Genomic DNA, 19,958 nt, shown 5'->3' with positions numbered 1-19,958 from the left:
TGGCAAGCCACTTGCTAGCTCTGAAGTGGGGCTGACCCATGGGAGGGATGTTGGTGGCAGACAACAAGGAAGTGGGGGCTCCTCTCCAAGCGCTCACACGACCATGCCACTGCAAAGCCCTCGGTCAGAGCCCCACCACAGTCCTCACCCAACTGAGATGGGCATCTCATCCCCTGCACAGCTGCAGGAGCAGCAGACTGTTGCCGAGCCCTCACAGGTTCGCAACCCCAGAGGACACCCACCAAAGGTGTCGAGACAGGAGCAGCAGGAAAGTGAGCAAGGGGCCTCCACATCTGCTGAAGCCACAGGGGAAGCACCACGTAGGAGCATGCGTAAGAGGAAGATAATGCACAAGTAGTCACAAGGGTAGTCACTTGGGCGTTATGTTGTGTTCATTTTTGAAATGCCATCAGTTGCTTGTTGTGATAAAAAAAATTCTGATGGCAAACTGTTGAAGTTGTGGCCTGTGTCATTTCGCAAATGGGACCTCCACATTGAGGGTTTATAGCGACTTGCAATTATCAGTATCGTGGTCAGAGTGATAGGAATCCGCAGCTTCTTGTCCATTGTCGATGCTCTGGTAAGAAGGTGCGAGGCAAAAGTGTTTGATTGTGCAGGCTAAGCAAATCTGGCCAACATGAGTGCGCCCCTTGCATCCCGGGCAGCAATGTGGTCGCGCGCTGGCGCCTTCTAGCCTGTGCAGCTTCAGGTGGGTGAGCAGCAGCTTGGAGCTCCTGCTGCTGCTGCTGTTGTTGGTGGTGCTGTTGTTCATGGTTCTGCTGCTGCCGCGGCTGGTCTTCGCCCAAATATGATGTCCAGAAGGAAAGGAAATAAATGGTTCCCATGCTTCTGGTATATGCCTCAGTTGAGGAAGCGCTCAGTCAAGGTGGGGAGAGGGGTTTCCCAGGAGGTCACACTGGAGATGGGTGTCAGACTCCAAACTTCCACAACAATGAGTATGCCTGCTAAAAGTTCCCCCAGACCTGAGACAACAAAGTTCTGCCACCTGCAAATTGATCATTGGTGAAAACTCCTTTTTAATGGTGGAGTAGCAGCTGTTAGTAAGCAATCCACTTGTGAGGCTGCCAGGATTAACTGGCATCTTCCAGAGGAGATGTGCAGGATGGGGGAAAAGTGTTAAAATCAGAAAGGCCTCTCAAAATGGGATTATAGAGGCAATTAACTAGTAGTTAAGGGCCTATAGAGCCAATCCCGCCTCTTGGAGGTGGGAAACCTGAGCGGCAGAGCAGGGTATAAAAGTCCCCAGAGACCAGGTAAGGCCTCACAGCGTCGGCGGGAAACCTGAGCGGCAGAGCGGGGTATAAAAGTCCCCAGAGACCAGGTAAGGCCTCACAGCGTCGGCGGGAAACCTGAGCGGCAGAGCGGGGTATAAAAGTCCCCAGAGACCAGGTAAGGCCTCATAGCGTCGGCGGGAAACCTGAGCGGCAGAGCGGGGTATAAAAGTCCCCAGAGACCAGGTAAGGCCTCACAGCGTCGGCGGGAAACCTGAGCGGCAGAGCGGGGTATAAAAGTCCCAGAGACCAGGTAAGGCCTCACAGCGTCGGCGGGAAACCTGAGCGGCAGAGCGGGGTATAAAAGTCCCAGAGACCAGGTAAGGCCTCACAGCGTCGGCGGGAATCTCGAGCGGCAGAGCAGGGCTATAAAAGTCCCAGAGACCAGGTAAGGTTTACCAGTCTCCAGTCTGGAAGGAGAGAGGTAAAAAGTAATCCAAGTGTGACGTCACCAGAAAGCGGGTAAGTGATTGGTTGGTAAGTATTTCTCCCTTTTAAGCTTAAATCTCTTTGGTTTATAGTTTCTAAGGTGTGATATTCACCATCTAAAATCGGGGCAGAGGATATTTAAGAATAATATTAATAAATTTAATTAATTACATAGAATGGGAGATCAGGCGATGTGTTGCTGCTGCAATATGTGGGAGCTGGTGAACACAACTGATGCTCACGGTGATCACATTTGCAGTAAGTGTTGGCTGCTCGAGGAATTCCGGCTCCGTGTTGAAGAGCTGGAGTCCGAGCTTCAAATACTGAGACACATCAGGGAGGGGGAGAGTTACCTGGACTCTGTGTATCACGAGGTAGTCACACCAATTAGATTAATTAATGCAGATGTAGTCCGTGGCCAGGGTCAGGATGGTGTGACTAGAAGTGAGGCAGGTACGGGGATCCAGGAGGTAGTGTTGGAGGAGCCGCAGCCCTTGCACTTGTCCAACAGGTTCGAGGCTCTTACTCCCTGTGGGGACAGGAGCAGGGACTGCAGGGAGGATGAGCAACCTGGCCACAGCACCGTGGAGCAGGGGGCCATTCAAGTGGGGGGAGTTAAAAGAAATGTTGTAGTGGTAGGGGATAGTATCGTTAGGGGGATAGATAGAGTTCTTTGCAGCCGAGAGCGAGAGTCCCGAAGGCTGTGTTGCCTGCCCGGTGCCAGGGTTAAGGACATCTCCTCTGGGCTGGAGAGAAACTTGGAGTGGGAGGGGGAGGATCCAGTTGTCATGGTCCATGTTGGTACCAACGACATAGATAGGACAAGGAAGGAGGTTCTGTTGAGGGAGTTTGAGCAGCTAGGGGCCAAATTAAAAAGCAGAACCACAAGGGTAATAATCTCTGGATTATTACCTGAGCCACGAGCGAATTTGGCTAGGACAAATAAAATTAGAGAGTTAAATGCATGGCTCAAAGACTGGTGTGGGAGAAATGGGTTTTGCTTCCTGGGACACTGGCACCAGTACTGGGGCAGGAGGGAGCTGTTCCGTCGGGACGGGCTTCACTTGGCCAGTGCTGGGACTAGAGTCCTGGCGGATCATATAACTAGGGCTGTAGAGAGGGCTTTAAACTAACTAGTGGGGGGGGGAGATTCCTAGAGAGCAAATAATAAAAATGACAACAGAGAAGGTCGTAGACTTAGGTAGCAGTGGGGAAATTAAAAACCAGAGCGTGTCAGGAAGGGGCAGAAGGTATGGAGTAAAAGGTAAAGTAATTAAAAGGGCAAAAGCAGGAACTAAGTGTCACAAAACATCTTTGAAAGTTCTCTATCTGAATGCACGTAGCATTCGTAACAAAATAGACGAGTTAATGGCACAAATAACTACATATGGGTATGATCTTGTGGCCATTACAGAAACATGGCTGCAGGGTGACAATGCCTGGGAATTAAACATACCAGGTTATTTAACGATCAGGAAGGACAGGCAGGAAGGAAGGGGAGGTGGGGTGGCTATGTTAATAAAGGAAGGAATCACTGTAATACAGAGAAATGATATTGGGCCAAAAGATCTGGATAATGAAACAGTTTGGGTGGAGGTAAGGAATAATAAGGGGAAAAAAACACTAGTGGGCGTAGTCTATAGACCGCCGAACAGTGGCAACTCTGTTGGACGGAGTATCAATCAGGAAAAAGTTGAGGCTTGTAATAAGGGAACATCTATAATTATGGGGGATTTTAACTATCATATTAATTGGACAAATCAAATTGGGCAGGGCTGCCTTGAGGATGAGTTCATTGAGTGTATTAGGGATGGGTTTCTTGAACAGTATGTAACTGAACCGACCAGGGGGCAAGCAACCTTAGATCTGGTCCTGTGTAACGAGACGGGATTAATTAAAAATGTCCTAGTAAAGGATCCCCTTGGAATGAGTGACCATAACATGGTTGAATTCCATATTCAATTAGAGGGTGAGAAGGTTGGATCTCAAACAAGCGTGCTAAGCTTGAATAAAGGAGACTATGAAGGTATGAGAGCGGAATTGAGTAGAGTGGATTGGGAAAATAGATTAAAGGGTAAGACGATACATGATCAGTGGTGTACATTTAAGGAGTTATTTTACAACTTCCAAAAAATATATATTCCACTGAGAAGAAAAGGGTGCAAAAGAAAAGACAGCCATCCATGGCTAAGTAAAGAAATTAAGGATAGTATTCGACTAAAAACAAGGGCATATAAGGTAGCCAAATCTAGTGGGAGGATAGAGGATTGGGAAAACTTTAAAAGACAGCAAAAATAACAAAAAGATTGACTAAGAAAGGGAAGATAGATTATGAAAGTAAATTAGCAAAAAATATAAAAACAGATAGTAAGAGTTTTTATAGTTATATAAAAAGAAAAAGGGTGGCTAAAGTAAATGTTGGTCCCTTAGAGGATGAGACCGGGAAATTAATGGTGGGAAATATGGAGATGGCAAAAACACAATGAATATTTTACATCAGTCTTTACAGTAGAAGACACTAAGAATATCCCAACACTGGACAAACAGGGGGCTAAAGGGGGGGAGGAGCTAAACATGATCAAAATCACTAAGGAAGTGGTACTCGGTAAAATAAGGGAACTCAAGGCGGATAAATCACCTGGACCTGATGGCTTACATCCTAGGGTCTTGAGGGAAGTGGCACTAGGGATTGTGGGTGCATTGGTAATAATTTTCCAAAACTCCCTGGACTCGGCAAAGGTCCCGGCAGACTGGAAAACAGCAAATGTAACACCCTTGTTTAAAAAGGGCAGTAGACAGAAGGCTGGAAACTATAGACCGGTTAGCCTAACATCTGTGGTAGGTAAAATTTTGGAGTCCATTATTAAGGTGACAGTAACAGGACATTTGGATAATCATAATTTAATAGGACAAAGTCAGCATGGTTTTATGAAGGGGAAGTCATGTTTGACAAATTTGCTGGAGTTCTTTGAGGAAGTAACGTATAGGGTGGATAAAGGGGAACCAGTGGACGTAGTGTATTTAGACTTCCAAAAGGCATTTGACAAGGTGCCACACAAAAGATTATTGCTTAAGATAAAAAATCACGGGATTGGGGGTAATATTCTGGCATGGATAGATGATTGGCTATCTAACAGAAGGCAGAGAGTTGGGATAAGTGGTTCATTCTCAGACTGGCAATCAGTAACTAGTGGTGTTCCGCAGGGGTCAGTGCTGGGTCCCCAACTCTTTACAATCTATATTAACGATTTGGAGGAGGGGACCGAGTGTAACATATCAAAGTTTGCAGATGATACTAAGATGGGAGGGAAAGTAGTGAGTGAGGAGGACATAAAAAACCTGCAAAGGGACATAGACAGGCTAAGTAAGTGGGCAGAGATTTGGCAGATGGAATACAATACTGGAAAGTGTGAGGTTATGCACTTTGGCAAGAAAAATCGTAGAGCAAGTTATTATCTTAATGGCAAGAAACTGGAAAGTACTGAAGTACAAAGGGATCTGGGGGTCCTGGTGCACGAAACTCAAAAGGTTAGTATGCAGGTGCAGCAAGTGATTAAGAAGGCCAATGGAATGTTGGCTTTCATTGCTAGGGGGATAGAATATAAAAATAGGGAGGTATTGCTTCAGTTGTACAAGGTATTGGTGAGACCGCACCTGGAATACTGCGTACAGTTTTGGTGTCCATACTTAAGAAAGGACATACTTGCTCTCGAGTCAGTACAAAGAAGGTTCACTCGGTTAATCCCGGGGATGAGGGGATGGACATATGAGGAGAGGTTGAGTAGATTGGGACTCTACTCATTGGAGTTCAGAAGAATGAGAGGCGATCTTATTGAAACATATAAGATTGTGAAGGGGTTGGATCGGGTGGATGCGGGGAAGATGTTCCCGATGATGGGTGAAACTAGAACTAGGGGGCATAGTCTTAGAATAAGGGGCTGCTCTTTCAAAACTGAGATGAGGAGGAACTACTTCACTCAGAGGGTGGTAGGTCCATGGAATATGCTGCCCCAAAAAGCTGTAGAAGCTACATCATTACATAAATTTAAAACAGAAATAGACATTTTCCTAGAAGTATAGGGAATTAAAGGTTACGGGGAGTGGGCAGGAAATTGGAGATGAGTCTAGGTTCGGATCGGTCATGGCCCTGTGGGTAACGGAGCGGGCCCAGGGGCCGTGTAGCCTGATCCTGCTCCTATTTCGTGTGTCTAATTCTGTTAGATTCAGGAGATGGTTCTGTGATAGTGGATTGGCGGTTAGGATCAGATCAGCCATGATCTTATTGAATGGCGGAGCAGGCTCGAGGGGCCGATTGGCCGACTCCTGCTCCTATTTCTTATGTTCTTATGTTATGTGTCTTGCAATTTATAGTATCGAGCAGTTGATAGCACTGTTCCTGCTTCAAAAAATCAGAATTTGAGTAGAGGTGGAGTATTGAGGTTTCTATCAACTCTCTGTCAGGATTTCCAAACTAAAGAAAAACTTTAGATAAAGAAAAAGAGACCTTAAAAAATTATGCCAGAAAGTTCAGCAGCTACATTGCACTGTTTGGTCTATTTTTATTCCCTGATTTATATGGGAAAAATGTATCTTTTTTTTTATAGCATCACTGCTGCTGTGGTAACTATTCTCATCAAATATCCATTGTCACTTCTCTTCAAGTTCTGACGTAAATACATTTCTCTGCGTCTGGAAGTGATCTTTGGCACCTTTACATCTGCTAATCAGCTGCTTCTGCTTCCTGCAGCTGGGAGCAGGATGCCTTTCCTTTTCAGGCCGAGTGAATGAAATGCTGCCCCAATTTCTCTTGCTGGACCCAACAATCTGCCGCCTCTCATCCAGGCCCCAGCAGCACACCACAGCTGGAGATTTACTCCCGATTTACTCCGAGAACGGCAGCAGAGTGGTTATGTTACTGGACTAGTAATCCCGAGGCCTGGACTAATGATCCAGAGACGTGAGTTCAAATCCCACCACAGCAGCTGGGGAATTTAAATTCAGTTAATTAAATCAATCTGGAATAAAAAGCTAGTATCAGGAATGGTGACCATGAAACTATCGGAGTGTCGTAAAAACCCATCTGCTTCACTAATGTCCATTAGGGAAGGAAATCTGCCGTCCAATTTATGGTCTGGCCTATATGTGACTCCAGACCGACAGCAATGTGGTTGACTCTTAACCGCCCTCTGAAATGGCCTAGCAAATCACTCAGTTGTAACAAACCTCTACAGAAAACAACAATAATAAGAATGGAACCACCCGGCACTGACTTTGGACATGACAACGGCACACCCAGCCCAGTTGACCCTGCAAACTCCTCCTCACTAACATCTGGGGACTTGTGCCAAAATTGGGAGAGCTGGCCCACAGACTAGTCAAGCAACAGCCTGACATAGTCACACTCACAGAATCAAACCTTTCAGCCAATTTCCCAGACTGTCCATCACCATCCCTGGGTTGGCCTGTCCCACCGGCAGGACAGACCCACCAGAGGTGGCGGTACAGTGGTATACAGTAGGGAAGGAGTGGCCCTGGGAGTCCTCAACATTGACACTGGACCCCATGAGGTCACACGGCTTCAGGTCAAGCATAGGCATGGAAACCTCCTGCTGATTACCACCTACCGCCCTCCCTCGGCTAATGAATCAGTACTCCTCCATGTTGAACACCACTTGGAAGAAGCACTGAGGGTAACAAGGGCACAGAATGGACTTCAATGTCCATCGCCAAGAATGGCTCGGTAGCACCAATACTGACCGATTTGGCCGAGTCCTGAAGGACATAGCTGCCAGTCTGGACCTGCGACAGGTGGTGATAGAACCAACACGAGGGAAAAACCTACGTGACCCCATCCTCACCAATCTACCTGTTGCAGATGCATCTGTCCATGACAGCAGAAATCCCGTCTTCTCACTAAGGACACCCTCCATCATGTTGTGTGGCACTACCACCGTACTAAATGGGACAGATTCAGAACAGATCTAGCAGCTCAAAACTGGGCATCCATGAGGCGCTGTGAGCCATCAGCAGCAACAGAATTGTATTCCACCACAATCTGTAACCTCATGGACTGGCATATCCCTCACTCTACCATTACCATCAAGCCAGGGAACCAACCCTGGTTCAATGAGGAGTGCAGAAAAGCATGCCAGGAGCAGCACCAGGTGTATCTAAAAAAGAGGTGCCAACTTGGGGAAGCTACAACACAGGACTACATGCGTGCTAAACAGCGGAAGCAGCATGCTATAGACAGAGCTAAGCGATCCCACAATCAACAGAACAGATCAAAGCTCTGCAGTCCTGCCACATCCAGTCATGAATGGTGGTTGTAGGGGGTGGCGTGTGCGCCCAGTCAGCTTCACCTCTGACTGTCCCTTGAGCGGTTCGAATCGCTCCCACACCCCTGGGTTCTAGACACCGGACTTAGGTACAGGCGGCGATACAGAAAATCAAGTAGACAAGTGGTTTGGTATAAGAAAACCAAGATTTTATAAAAAGCAGAATACAACAATCTTATGAAAATTACTGGTATGAAAATACATGGCATAAACAATTACACTTATATGGGAATGGGGAACACACAGCACATCAAGGGAAAACAACTACATTAACAATCCCCTTATCCTTATCCCACCCCCTATACCTAACTAGATTAAGCTATGAGGGGCCAGGAATTCATGCTCACCAATCCAAAACCTGTTGCTTTAATGGTTGTGAGTTTTGAGGTCTGTTCTTGCTGTCCTTTGGGGTACCCCGTCGCCACGTGGTCTCAGGGTGCGGCGCTGAAGTTGCTGATGCGAAGCACCCTCCTTTTCCTCAGCTACCGTCGTCGTCTCGTCGCAATGGGTTTTCTTCTTCTTCTTCCTCGGATGGTCGTCGGCGGTAATGTTACGGTCGGGGGTCGATTGGTGGTTTTTACCGCTCAGATGATTTTACTAACCAAGCTTTGAACGCCAGATTATTCGTCGCGGGCGCTGCCACCCACTCTTCGAATGCCAGCTTATTCTCACTGTCCATACATGCAATGTCAATTTATTCACCAAATGCCAGCTTATAACTAGGCATTTGGTTTTTCTCAATGCGTCTTTCGCTGCCCTTCTCTGCTTTTATCGGTTTACCTTCTTCTTCGTCTCGTCTCGTCTCGTCTGCCCGTTTGTTGCCTGTGTATACTGTGTGGTTTTGAACTCGGGTCTCGTTCTCCTCTCGCGTTTGGTCCCAGTGTAATGGGCGTCCTTGGTTGTTGAGCGGTGCGGGGAGCGAGAAGAGAGTCGGCCACGAGGCCAGGGCGCGAGTACGAGCAGCAGCAGGCCAAAAGCCAAACGACGAAAGCAGGAGCAAGAGTAAGAGAGCGATTGTCACTGATGGGCCGACAATTATACCCGTTCTTCAACTCCTTATCTGCGCACCAAATCAGGTCAGTCCATTGTTTAACTATTGGCAGGCTTGTTTAAATGATTACAGCCATTTATTTTAACGACTTGTGGAGCGGTTGTCTCTGGGTCTAATGGCCCCGATGTCCTGGTTGCTTTGTCATGGATAAGACTTAATTGTCCCCATCCTGACTTGATGGCTACTGTGAGCTGTTACCAATTAAATATGCAGAAACCTAATGGCCTCGATTATAGGCCCATTCTGGCTTGATCTATGTCAAGTCGAATAAATGCGTATTCTGTGTTTACTTTGTCTGGCTGGCTCCAGAGAGTCTCTTTTCACAGATTCCTGCATTTCAAGTTTCATCTCCGGGCCTGCTTGTCTGCAGAGCCTTGCTTTAAAATCCTGTCAGTTTTGGTCTTGAGGTTACAGAAGCCATTTTGGGTACCCTGGTTTTAATAACTTGTCCAAAACAGGGTCCCTTGATCCATAATTTGGGGAGTGCGGGAATTTTGAGAACCCTGCAACTTACACTGTGGACAATTAAACAACTAACAGGAGGAGGAGACTCCATGAATATCCCCATCCTCAATGATGGCGGAGCCCAGCACGTGAGTGCAAAAGACAAGGCTGAAGTGTTTGCAACTATCTTCAGCCAGGCATTCCTGACATCCCCACCATCGCAGAAGCCAGTCTTTGATTCGATTCACTCCACGTGATATCAGGAAGTGGATACAGCAAAGGCTATGGGCCCCGACAACATCCCAGTTGCCGTGCTGAAGACTTGTGCTCCAGAACTAGCCACGCCTCTAGCCAAGCTGTTCCAGTACAGCTACAACACTGGCATCTACCCGACAATGTGGAAAACTGCCCAGGTATGTCCGGTTCACAAAAAGCAGGACAAATCCAATCTGGCCAATTACCATCCCCTCAGTCTACTCTCAATCATCAGCAAAGTGATGGAAGATGTCATCGACAGTGCTATCAAGCGGCACTTACTCACCAATAACCTGCTCACCAATACTCAGTTTGGGTTCTGCCAGGACCACTCGGCCCCAAACCTCATTACATCCTTGGTCCAAACATGGACAAAAGAGCTGAATTCCAGAGGTGAGGTGAGAGTGACTGCCCTTGACATCAAGGAAACATTTGACCAAGTGTGGCATTAAGGAGCTCCAGTAAAATTGAAGTCAATGGGAATCAGGGGGAAAACTCTCCACTGGCTGGAGTCATACCTAGCACAAAGGAAGATGGTTGTGGTTGTTGGAGGCCAATCATCTCAGCCCCAGGACATCGCTGCAGGAGTTCCTCAGGGCAGTGTCCTAGGCCCAACCATCTTCAGCTGCTTCATCAATGACCTTCCCGCCATCATAAGGTCAGAAGTGGGGATGTTTGCTGCTGATTGCACAGTGTTCGGTTCCATTCGCAACTCCCTAGATAATGAAGCAGTCCATGCCCACATGCAGCAAGACCTGGACAACATTCAGGCTTGGGCTGATAAGTGGCAAGTAACATTCATGCCACACAAGTGCCAGGCAATGACCATCTCCAACAAGAGAGAGTCTAACCACCGCACCTTGACATTCAATGGCATTACCATGGCCAAATCCCCCACCATCAACATCCTGGGGGGTCACCATTGACCAGAAACTTAACTGGACCAGCCACATAAATACTGTGGCTACAAGAGCAGGTCAGAGGCTGGGTATTCTGTGGCGAGCATCTCACCTCCCAACTCCCCAAAGCCTTTCCACCATCTACAAGGCACAAGTCAGGAGTGTGATGGAATAGTCTCCACTTGCCTGGATGAGTGCAGCTCCAACAACACTCAAGAAGCTCGACACCAGCCAGGACAAAGCAGCCCGCTTGATCGACAGCACCTCCCAAACCCATGACCTCTACCACCTAAGAGGACAAGGGCAGCAGGCTCACGGGAACACCATCACCTGCAAGTTCCCCTCCAAGTTACACACCATCCTGACTTGGAAATATATCACTGTTCCTTTATCGTCGCTGGGTCAAATTCCTGGAACTCCCTCCCTAACAGCACTGTGGGAGTACCTTCACCATCAGGACTTCAGTGGTTCAAGAAGGCGGCTGACCATCACCTTCTCAAGGACGATTAGGGATGGGCAATAAATGCTGGCCTTGCCAGCGACGCCCACATCCCAGGAACAAATTAAAAAAACCTTCTCGTAGTGGTGTTCCAAAGGGCCGGGACTTCCGCCCTCCCATCCGACACCACCAGAACCCTAACCCAGTTTCCTGGATCGAAGTTGATCTGATATGCATGGAGCGTTCGCAGCAGGAATCCCAAAGTCAAGAGGGAGTCTGCCATTGCCCGGCTGCAAAATCCCAGCAGTGCTGCAGCAGGACCATTGCTGTAGCAGTAGAAGAGGCGATCGGGCAATTTAAGAGGCAAAATGGCAGAAGATCAGCAGCCCAAAGCTAGCTAGCTGGGGGCTGGAATGAATGGGGGAAACCATTACAAAGCCCTATCCCTCCATTGGGGACCTCAGAGCCATTACTGCCACTTCCTGGGGCCTACTGCTACCTTCCCTAATGTGGCCCTAGGATTCTAAGAAGTGGCAGTAGCACAGGTGGATGGGTGGGAAATGTACCGGAGACCCAGGCCCAGCCTCCCCCACAGCCATTTACATGTGGCGGGTAGAGAAGGGGAAGCCTGCAGGGGTCTCGGTGGAGTGGGGTGGGGAGTAGAAGGGAAATGCAGTTCGGGTGGTGAGGCAGCGATAGGCCTCATGGCCGCATTGTCCTTCATTCTCCACCATAAGCAACGAACCCAACACTGATTTCCGCGGGATTCCACCAGTGACTAGCCTCCACACAGTTGCTGTAATTACTAACTACCCTCTCTCAGTACAAATCCAACCTAAAACCTACCCAGCAGTCCTACAGGATGCAGTCTAACTTAGCAGTGCTTTGTATAGTACTTTATCAAAAGCTTTTTGAAAAGCAAGATTGCCGCAAAGATATGTTATGGACACTGGTTCAGGTTTAGTGTTACTTGGAGCGGGAGACAATTGGTGAACTTTTCATTATTCTTCCTAACAGAGTTTTTAGTGAGGTACAGCTACTGAGGCTTTAAAATAAGCCACTTTAGAAATATCTGATAAATAAAAACGCATTTACCTATTACCAAAGCTGTAGCTTCATGATTTGAGGCAGATATGATTGCCGTGATTGAAGCGTAATACTTCAGCTGAAAGAAAAAAATATGATCAGTGAAATTAAAATGTGCACAAATGAACACAAGGCTGATTGAAATAAAGTCATTGCAACAAAAGCAGCCTTACAATTCAAGTGAAACAGACAACAGCCTGTTCCCACACAGAAACTGTGGGGCCGATTTTCATTTGTGGTGCAGATCAGACGGCTGAGACACCCACTCCGTCTGCCCGATTAATATCAACAGGAAGCCTGATCATATTTCGTGATTAGACCTCATTTAAATACTGGAGTCGAGCTGCCAGCACTAATCGTGCACCTTATAGACTTCTTAAAACCAGCCTGCGGCTTTTAAAGGAACGGCTGAGTTTTCTGTATTGAGAAAGGCTCTTAAATTCCAATTGGGGCTCAGGTAATCTCCCAGAGAATCTTCAGATTGGTGGCGTAACATAGGATTCCACTCTAGTTCCACCGAGATGCTGTCCCATATTTCACAAAAAGGCATTTTCTGCTGCTGGACCACAGGCAGATCTACTACCCACCTGCCCCCACCCCATGGAGTTCCTGGATTACCCCAAGATTTCCACACACAATGCCCTGATAAGACCTCAGTGGAACTCTTGTGGGTTGTGAGCTGATATCAATCACATTGAGGCTGTCCAAGTGGCCCCAAACTTTTGCCAAGCAAAGGACATCAAAGGGGTTGATTACTTCAATTTGTTACTTTATGGCTCCCTTCAAAGAGGAAAGACTTTAAACTTTTAAAAATCTTTTCACCTGGGAAAGCCTCCACTGTGTGCTGGTGCAGCAGGGTGGTTGGCATTGATGTGTCCTTGCAGTGCCAATGATCCACCCCAAATATGCAGATGACCCTGTCCCTGCAATGTGGGATGGGGGTTTAGGGCTTTGGGCATGGGAGCACTGACAGCCCACTGTGCCACACATCCACCAGCAGAGCAGGACTAAAGGAATTTCCGCTCCAAAGAGCTTAATTGCTTTAGATTGGTATGTATGCAAGAAAATAGAGGGAATATAGGAAAGGAAAAAAAGTGGTGGAGAGGAAACGTCCCATTATGAACTAGGAGCACATTGGATGTGCAGTCAGCTTATCAAAGTTCTCAACTGACTGCACTGTTTTTGAAGAATTCTTGCATTAAAATTAGTATTCCTAACCTTTAACCAATCATAAATATTAGCTAGTCATAGACAGACACACACAGAAGAGGAAGGAGATAATGTTTTTTTAAATCAGGTAGAGTGGAGAGAGACAGAGAGCAAAGCAGAAAGGTAAATAAACTCAGGCGTTCATTACAGGTATCAGCTACACTCCTGACTATGTAGATAACTACCTGTGTTACCCAATCTTCATGCACCTTCCATCGAATACAAGTCACATTTGGAGACAGGGTGGAGTTTTCTATGCTGATACTGGGCAAATTATCCACCTTGGGGCACTTTTTCCATGTTCTGCCATGAACAAAAAGACACACAAATTAAAATGTACTATCCCAGCACTGATAACGCTCCATCAACCAAATAAAATTGTATGTGAAAATGGAAGAAACAGACCTGATGAGTTGAATGGCCTTTTTTTGTTAAGTTCTCATGCCTTATGATACTGTGGCGGAGCCACTAAGGGACTCCGATCAACTGTATATAATTCCCTTTAACAATATGTTAGCTACAGCCTGAGTCTGTATCTTTGTATATACTGTTTGCATGTACAGAGCGCGGTCCCTTTAAGAGCACATGCAAACGCGATGACGTCACGCCGTTCATCACGTGATCCCCCACCGGCGGGAAAAATGTGATGACATCATGACGCCAGCCACGGGACCGCCCAAGCAGTCCTCGTGGAGCCTCCGAACTGACTAGACCTGTATTCGTAGTTCTCGTGCATTTGTTTGTTAAACTCGGTTAGTTTTTCATTAAACATCTTTTGATTGATCGCCTGAGTCGACCTCAGTCTTTTGATAGGAATTAGACATTCCTACATTGGTGACCCCGACTTTTACGAACGGTTTTCGCAGAAGGAACGAAGCATGGAAACAAACGCCGTTACATTGCAGCTACCGCAATTCTGGGAGCAACAAGTGACCTCGTGGTTCATCCAGGTTGAAGCCCAGTTTGCACTACGGAACATCGTTGTGGATCAGACCCGTTACTTCTACGTGGTCTCCGCACTCGGCAGCTCCACCGCCTCGCGGATCGTCAGCTGCTTGAGAACCCCCCGGACAACCGCAAGTATGAAACACTCAAGGCGCGGTTGTTACAGGTCTTCGGGCTCACGAAGTCGGAGCGCGCCCGCCGACTGCTCGCTATGCCCGGCCTCGGGGACTCCAAGCCGTCTGAGCTCATGAGCCAAATGCTCACGCTCCTTGGCTCCGAACCGGAATGCTTCCTCTTTAGGGAGCTATTCCTCAGTCAGTTACCGGAGCAAGTACAAGCTGCCCTGGCCAGGTCCAAAGTCACAGACTGCGCAGCACTTGCTGCCGAAGTGGACAAGATTTTTGCGGTGACGCAGCAGTACTGCGCTGCCATGAGGCACCCATCCCACACAGACGCCACCCCGGCTCCTCAACCCGCGGGGCTGTGCCGCTACCACGCCCGTTTTGGCGCGAAAGCAAGATGTTGCCGCCCTCCCTGCAGCTTCTTGCCCAAAACAAAAAAACAACAGCAACTCTGCCAAAAGAGGAACAGGTCTAACGGGTGCCCTGTGGCTGTGATGGCAATCAGAAATTCAGGCAAGCTCCTGTTTATCACCGACTCGCTCTCCGGTCGGCGATTCCTATGCGACTCCGGGGCGCAGTGTAGCATCCTACCCGCGTCAGCTCTGGATGTACAGGCTGGGAGGCACGGCCTCTCCCTCGAGGCGGCTAATGGCGGGGCTATTCGGACTTTTGGCAAACGGTGGGTCCAGGTGTGCTTCGGCAGCCAGCGATTTGTTTGGGAATTTGTATCGGCCAAGGTTTCACAAGCCATTCTCGGTGCGGATTTCCTGTGCGCCAACGGCCTCCTGGTCGATGTGCGGAACCGGCGGCTGATCAACGTGGCCACGTTTCACTCTATTCCTTGTCACTGTCGTAACACCATGTTGCGCACCGTCTCCTGCGCTTTCCCAACTCCGGATGAGTTCGCTCGCCTGCTAAGTGAATTTCCAGACCTGACCAGACCTATGTTCTCCTCTACAGCCATGAAACATGGTGTGGAACACCACATCACCACCACCGGCCCCCCGGTCGCGAAGGCGGAGTTCGCTATGATGGAATGCCTGGGGATTATTCGCCGGTCGAATAGTCCCTGGTCTTCACCTCTCCACATAGTACCAGAACCTGGCGGTGGATGGCGGCCATGCGGCGACTATCGGCGACTTAACGACGCTACCACGCCTGGTCGATACCCGATCCCCCACATTCAGGATTTCTCTGCCCATTTGGCAGGGAACACCGTGTTTTCCAAGGTGGATCTTGTCCAAGGCTACCACCAGGTCCCGGTACACCCACAGGACGTGCCGAAGACCGCAGTCATCACCCCATTCGGCCTTTTTGAATTTTTGAGGATGCCTTTTGGGTTGAAGAACGCCGCCTAGGCCTTCCAGCGCCTCATGGACTCCGTGCTGTGGGACCTCAAGTTCCTCTTCATCTACTTGGACAACATCCTCGTGGCCAGTCGGAATAAGGAGGAACACATCGCGCACCTACGCACCCTCTTTCGACGCCTCAGCCAACACGGCCTGATTCTCAACCCGGCCAAGTGTCAGTTTGGTCTGCCCCACATTGATTTCCTGGGACATCGCATTACATCGGAGGGAGCGGTGCCTTTGCAAGCGAAGGTAGAGGCAGTGACATCCTTTCTGCGCCCACAGACCACCAAGGCCCTGCAGGAGTTCCTCGGGATGGTAAATTTTTATCATCGTTTCATGCCTAAGGCAGCTTTGCTCATGCAGCCCCTGTACGAGGCCCTCAAGGGCAAGTCTGGCAAGGATCCAGTAAGCTGGACGGTCGACATGGACCGGGCGTTCGTTGACACAAAAAGCGCCCTAGCCAACGCGACCATGCTGGTGCACCCGCTGCCAGGTGCCACCATCGCCCTCACCACCGACGCGTCAGACTACGCCATCGGCGCAGTGCAGGAACAGTGGGTAAATGGAACGTGGCAACCGCTGGCGTTCTTCAGCCGTCAACTACGGCGAAACGAGCAGAAGTACAGTACCTTCGACCGGGAGTTGCTGGCTCTTTTTCTGGCGATCCGCCATTTCTGGTTCTTGCTGGAGGGACGTCCTTTCACTGCTTTTGTGGACCATAAGCCACTAATGTTCGCTGTGGCCAAGACCGCCGAACCGTGGTCAGCCCGACAACAATGTCAGCTAACGTTTATCTCCGAATTCACTACTGATATTCAGCACGTGGCCGGTAAAGACAACCTGGTGGCAGATTGCCTCTCCCACGCAACTGTTCAGGCAGTCCAGCTCGGCATCGACTATGCCCTCATGGCTGAGGATCAAGCCTCGGATCCAGAGGTGCAAGCTTACCGAAACAGCCCCTCTAGCCTCCAAGCGGCCGACGTCAAATTCCATGCTGCTGGCACCACGCTACTTTGTGATGTCTCCGTAGGAGATCCTCGCCCTATCGTGCCGGTCGCCTGGCGCCGCAAAGTGTTTGACGCCATACACGAGTTGTCACACCCTGGCATGAAGGCCTCGCAAAGGCTGATGTCATCCAAGTTTGTTTGGCGGGGCATGCATATGGATGTCCGCGACTGGGCCAACACCTGCGTGGTCTGCCAAAAGGCCAAGGTGCAGCGTCACGTCAAAGCTCCATTGGTCACCTTCGCTGTTCCGGAGCGACGGTTCGATCACGTGAATGTGGACCTGGTGAGGCCACTTCCACCTTCTCATGGGTTTACACATATCCTTATGATGGTAGACCGCACCACTAGATGGCCAGAGGCAGTCCCCTTGTCGTCCACCACTTCGGCAGACGTGACCAGGGCATTCATCTCCTCTTGGGTCGCCCGTTTCAGGGTACCGGCGGACATCTCTTCTGATCGTGGACCGCAGTTTTCCTCTGAGCTCTGGAACGCTGTGGCTCAGGGGCTCGGCATCAAGCTACATCGCACCACAGCCTACCATCCACAGGCGAACGGCCTGTGCGAACGATTTCACAGGTCGCTCAAAAGCCGCACTGAGGGCCAGCCTCCAAGGCACTGGATGGGTTGACAGGCTACCATGGGTCCTATTGGGTCTTCGCACGGCACCCAAGGAAGATCTTTGCTCGTCCTCGGCAGAGCTCGTCTATGGCCAGCCGCTACGCGTACCAGGGGATTTCCTTCCGACTCCGACAGAGCCATGGTCCACATCCAATCAGCTCATTAGCCGCCAGGAGGCAGCCAGGTGTTTTGCACCAGTACCAACGTCGCATCATGGCTTTCAGAGCTCCCACGTCCCAGCAGAGCTGAAGAACGCTGAATATGTGTTCATCCGTCACGACGCTCGTCGGGATCCGCTCAAGGCCCCTTACACTGGTCCTTTCCGCGTGCTAGAGCCGGGAGGCAAAACTTTCTCGGTGGATATCGGAGGTAAACCGGACCACATTTCGGTTGACTGGTTGAAGCCGGCACACTTGGACCTTGACCGCCCGGTCGAGACCGCACAGCCGCCAAAACGTGGCCGACCGTCCACAGTCGCCGTGCCAGATCAAGCGCAACCACCTGCCAGCCCGCCCGCCGTCCAGCAGCTTCCACTTCAAGTGTACAGAAGTCGCTCTGACAGGCTTGTCAGGCCTCCTCGCCGTTTTACTTTTTCTGTTAAAGACAATTCTAGGGGGGGGGGCGCATGTGGCGGAGCCACTAAGGGACTCCGATCAACTGTATATAATTCCCTTTAACAATATGTTAGCTACAGCCTGAGTCTGTATCTTTGTATATACTGTTTGCATGTACAGAGCGCGGTCCCTTTAAGAGCGCGGGCAAATGCGATGACGTCACGCCGTTCATCACGTGATCCCCACCGGCGGGAAAAACGTGATGACATCATGACGCCAGCCACGGGACCGCCCAAGCAGTCCTCGTGGAGCCTCCGAACTGACTAGACCTGTATTCGTAGTTCTCGTGCATTTGTTTGTTAAACTCAGTTTTTCATTAAACATCTTTTGATTGATCGCCTGAGTCAACCTCAGTCTTTTGATAGGAATTAGACATTCCTACAATATCACCCATTTGAGTAGTTACAGGTTTAGATCAGGTGTTCAGCTATTAGTTATTCTTTGCGTATTTAGTCTAATAATGAAACCAAGAGCTTGAATAGAGGTAACATTAGACTAAATTAGACGGAGGGAGCAGAAGGAGAAACATTTTGGTCGGGGCAAGGAGGTGGCAGTAGGTCATACTGCTAATTATCCCTGAACACAGTGCCAGCTATCTAATGTATACAATTTGTAAATAACTTTCTGTTTCTGTTCCTTTCCCTTGCAATTTAGTTGCTCAAGTTTACAACCACCAACATAATGGCTGCTAAGATTTGCTACTCAGCTACCATTGAACAAAAGCATTTTTCCTTCACAACAGAAGTACTAAACACCTACTCTAAACTATAACTATATAACAATAAATTTTGAATTGTATTTTAATGATCATTTTTAAGACAACAGCCAGTAGTTGAGGCTGGAGCAGAGAAAACTCTGATGTATTTATAGTCAATTTAAATTTTTTAGCCCGCATGTGCTTTTAAATGCTAGTAATGGCAATGTGTTAAAGTGCCTGTGGATAATTATTTGACAGTCACTTTGTAACTGATCATTTTTTTGCATAAATTAGCATTCTTCAATTCCACAATCCACGACATTTAAGAAATATTTGAAACCAAATTGTCCTCTATATCAAAGGCTACTTTGCATTTTACATTTTTTCTTATGTTAAAATTATTGAAATAATTGTTGGGCATTCTAGAGAAAGTGATAAATCATGACAGAAAAGCCTTTAGTCATATTTGTTTTAACAGCCACCTTTTCCACTAATTCCAGTTATGTAACGTTTCTCCTTTGCCTTTGGATGTACAACTAAATTAATACCCTTCCCCCCACAGACTGTGTACAATCTGTTCAGTCTTGGAGTCTACCAATCCATTTCATTTCTGGATGTAAGGTCTACAAAGTTTCTCCCAGACTAGCCCCACCCTCCCCCCACTCCCCAAAGGTAAATCAAGGAAAGCTCATGGATATCTGTCTAACCTATCCTCTATCATTTACTCTTGGCCAGCTGTACTTGGCAAGATATTTCCAAGGCATCAGCAGCTCAGGAGCAATCTTGTTCCACACAGCGTTCAATCATCCCTAGCTGAACATATCCTTGTATCCCCCAAATCCCATTATTAATCTATATTCACCCAGCTCTTCTTAAAGGTGTTGATCAACACAGCATTTTACTGCTTTTGCTGAGAGTTTATGTCACATATTCACTACGCCATGTCATGGGGGGGAGGGGAGGGGTGGGCGGTGGGGAGGACTCCTGCAATCCAAGTTTACTGGGCTCTAAAACAGGGCCATCATTGACGCATACAAGATGCTCACAACTAAGTACTGAAAGCTCGCCAAAGTCCAAATCTGATTTAGGGAGGGAGGAAAGAGAATAAATATCTGGTTGGGAATAGGAATGAGATTTATATACTGATGCGAATTAAGTATA

General features: G+C 48.4%; 1 protein-coding gene across 1 annotated transcript in view; it reads right to left on the bottom strand.

The window, feature by feature from the left end:
• The window catches only part of wdr95 (WD40 repeat domain 95), a 255,032-nt gene that overhangs the window by 115,491 nt on the left and 119,583 nt on the right, over nt 1-19,958 (bottom strand). The window contains 2 exon segments of the mRNA XM_085999311.1: nt 12,243-12,312; nt 13,628-13,745. Of these exon segments, the coding sequence (XP_085855437.1) occupies nt 12,243-12,312; nt 13,628-13,745 (188 nt within the window).

Source organism: Somniosus microcephalus, chromosome 10 (genome assembly GCF_052327205.1).
Source record: "Somniosus microcephalus isolate GS21.2 chromosome 10, FLI_Smic_1.0, whole genome shotgun sequence".
Lineage (NCBI taxonomy): Eukaryota > Metazoa > Chordata > Chondrichthyes > Squaliformes > Somniosidae > Somniosus > Somniosus microcephalus.
The sequence above is the reverse complement of the archived record's forward strand: the minus strand, read 5'-3'. Positions and strand labels throughout refer to the sequence as shown.